This window comes from Euwallacea similis, chromosome 8 (genome assembly GCF_039881205.1).
Source record: "Euwallacea similis isolate ESF13 chromosome 8, ESF131.1, whole genome shotgun sequence".
NCBI classification, from domain to species: domain Eukaryota; kingdom Metazoa; phylum Arthropoda; class Insecta; order Coleoptera; family Curculionidae; genus Euwallacea; species Euwallacea similis.
Genome location: NC_089616.1, coordinates 1,754,572 through 1,756,534, shown reverse-complemented (window position 1 = coordinate 1,756,534; position 1,963 = coordinate 1,754,572). Strand labels below are relative to the sequence as shown.

General features: G+C 33.5%; 1 protein-coding gene across 1 annotated transcript; it reads right to left on the bottom strand.

Moving 5' to 3' along the window:
• Positions 1-247: 247 nt before the first annotated feature.
• LOC136410515 (bifunctional purine biosynthesis protein PurH-like) lies at positions 248-1,759 on the bottom strand. Its single transcript, XM_066392706.1, has one exon. It carries the CDS (start codon positions 1,757-1,759, stop codon positions 248-250), a length of 1,512 nt encoding a protein of 503 aa, XP_066248803.1.
• Positions 1,760-1,963: the final 204 nt, after the last annotated feature.

Sequence of the window (1,963 nt, the reverse complement as noted above, 5' to 3'; positions counted from 1 at the left end):
TATTTATAGCTAAAAGAGCCCAAGAGAGGTGTCATCCCAGTGCTTGACACTGGGATCCAGCTTTTTCATAATCATCAAAACGTTGTATTTTAACATAAAACGGCTACTTTTATGCTTACCAACTTAATAAAATTCCTGGATCCCAGTGTCAAGAATTGGGATGACACCATTTGTTGTAAACTCACTTTTACTCTATGGTCTTGCCGCTATCCTGAACGGATACAAACATTTACATAAGACACAAAGCCTAATGGAAAAAACTGCGAACACCAGCGAAAAACATAGCAATTTTATTTTCATTTGCGGTTGCTATTACATCTTGATCTTTCAACGAGCCACCAGGCTGAATTATAGCTGTAATCCCATGTTTTGCACTTTCTACTATGCTATCTGGGAATGGAAACAATGCATCTGAAGCAAGCACTGCACCTTTACATTTTTCACCTGCTTTTTTCACTGCAATGTTCACACTATCTATTCTGCTTGTTTGTCCTGCACCGATGCCAATAGCACAACCATCTTTTGCTACAACTATTGCGTTGGATTTCACATGTTTACATATTTTCCAGGCAAAAATAAGATCTTCCTTTTCTTTTTCTGTTGTAGTGTATTCTGTTACTTGTTCTGCTTTTATTGTGTGATCATTATTTTCTTGCACCAAAAACCCACCAACAACATTTTTAGTTTGGTATTTCACATTTTGTTGGAAAGATTTATGAATAATCACTCTTAAATTTTTCTTTCTTTGCAAAATTTTTAGTGCTTCATTGCTGACTGAAGGTGCTATCACTACTTCCAAAAATGTCTCGTTTAATTTTTCTGCTAGCTTTAAATCTATCTCCCGATTTAAGGCAACTATACCACCAAAACTGCTTACTTTATCACACGATAGAGCTTTTTTATATGCCTCCAAAGCATTATTACCAACAGCATCTCCACACGGGTTATTGTGCTTTATTATCACTGCTGCAGGCTCTTTAAACTCAGAAATTATGTTAAGTGCGGACTCTATATCTACTATATTATTATAACTCAACTCTTTTCCATGTATTTTTTCCAGCGGATATTTGGTGAATTGATTGCTATAAAATGCAGCTTTTTGATGAGGGTTTTCACCATACCTTAATTCTTGTGCTTTATGGCCATATAGAGCAAAAAACTCTGGTAACTCATTGCTTTTACTCTGGGATAAAAACCAACTGTGAATATTAGAATCGTAGTGTGCAGTAAGAGCAAATGCTTTGGTTGCTAAATATTTTCTATATTCCAATGTTGTTTCATTGTTATTTTTTATCATCTTAGCTTTCAGTGCTTCATAGTCTTGAATACTAGAAATAACTGAAGTAAAACGAAAGTTTTTTGCTGCAGCTCTAATTAACGCCACTCCGCCGATATCAATTTGTTCTATAATTTGCTCTTCATTTGAGCCGCTATTTACTGTCTCCCAAAATGGGTATAGGTTAGTTATAAGCAGGTCTATTGGCTTAATACCTAGATTTTGTATTTCCGTTTTGTGTTTTTCTCTATTGCAAAGTATTCCTCCATGAATTTTAGGGTGTAAAGTTTTTACTCTACCACCCAGTATCTCTGGAAATTGTGTGTAATCTGAGACCTCTTGTGTTTTTATTCCTGCACTAGATAGCGTTTTATAAGTATTTCCCGTTGAAAGAATTTCTATTTGTTGCTGCATTAAAAACGATACAATATCAATTATATTCGTTTTATCGTATACTGATATTAAAACTCTTTTTATTTTCATTTTTATATGGAAAGTTTTTTAAGATTATATCTAAGAAAAGGAAATTTAGCTATTACATTTCTACACTAATTTAAAGCAGTCTATTCTATTATATAAATTTTTTTACCATGCTTGATTTCAAACCACGAATAAAATCTTCAATACTACAAGGATTTCTTCCTTCCATTTGTACAACTTTAGGAATTAAAATGCCACCTTTTAAAC

Coding starts and splice junctions, on each gene's coding strand:
- LOC136410515 (XM_066392706.1), bottom strand. CDS start 1,759: ATGAAAATAAAAAGAGTTTTAATATCAGTATACGATAAAACGAATATA.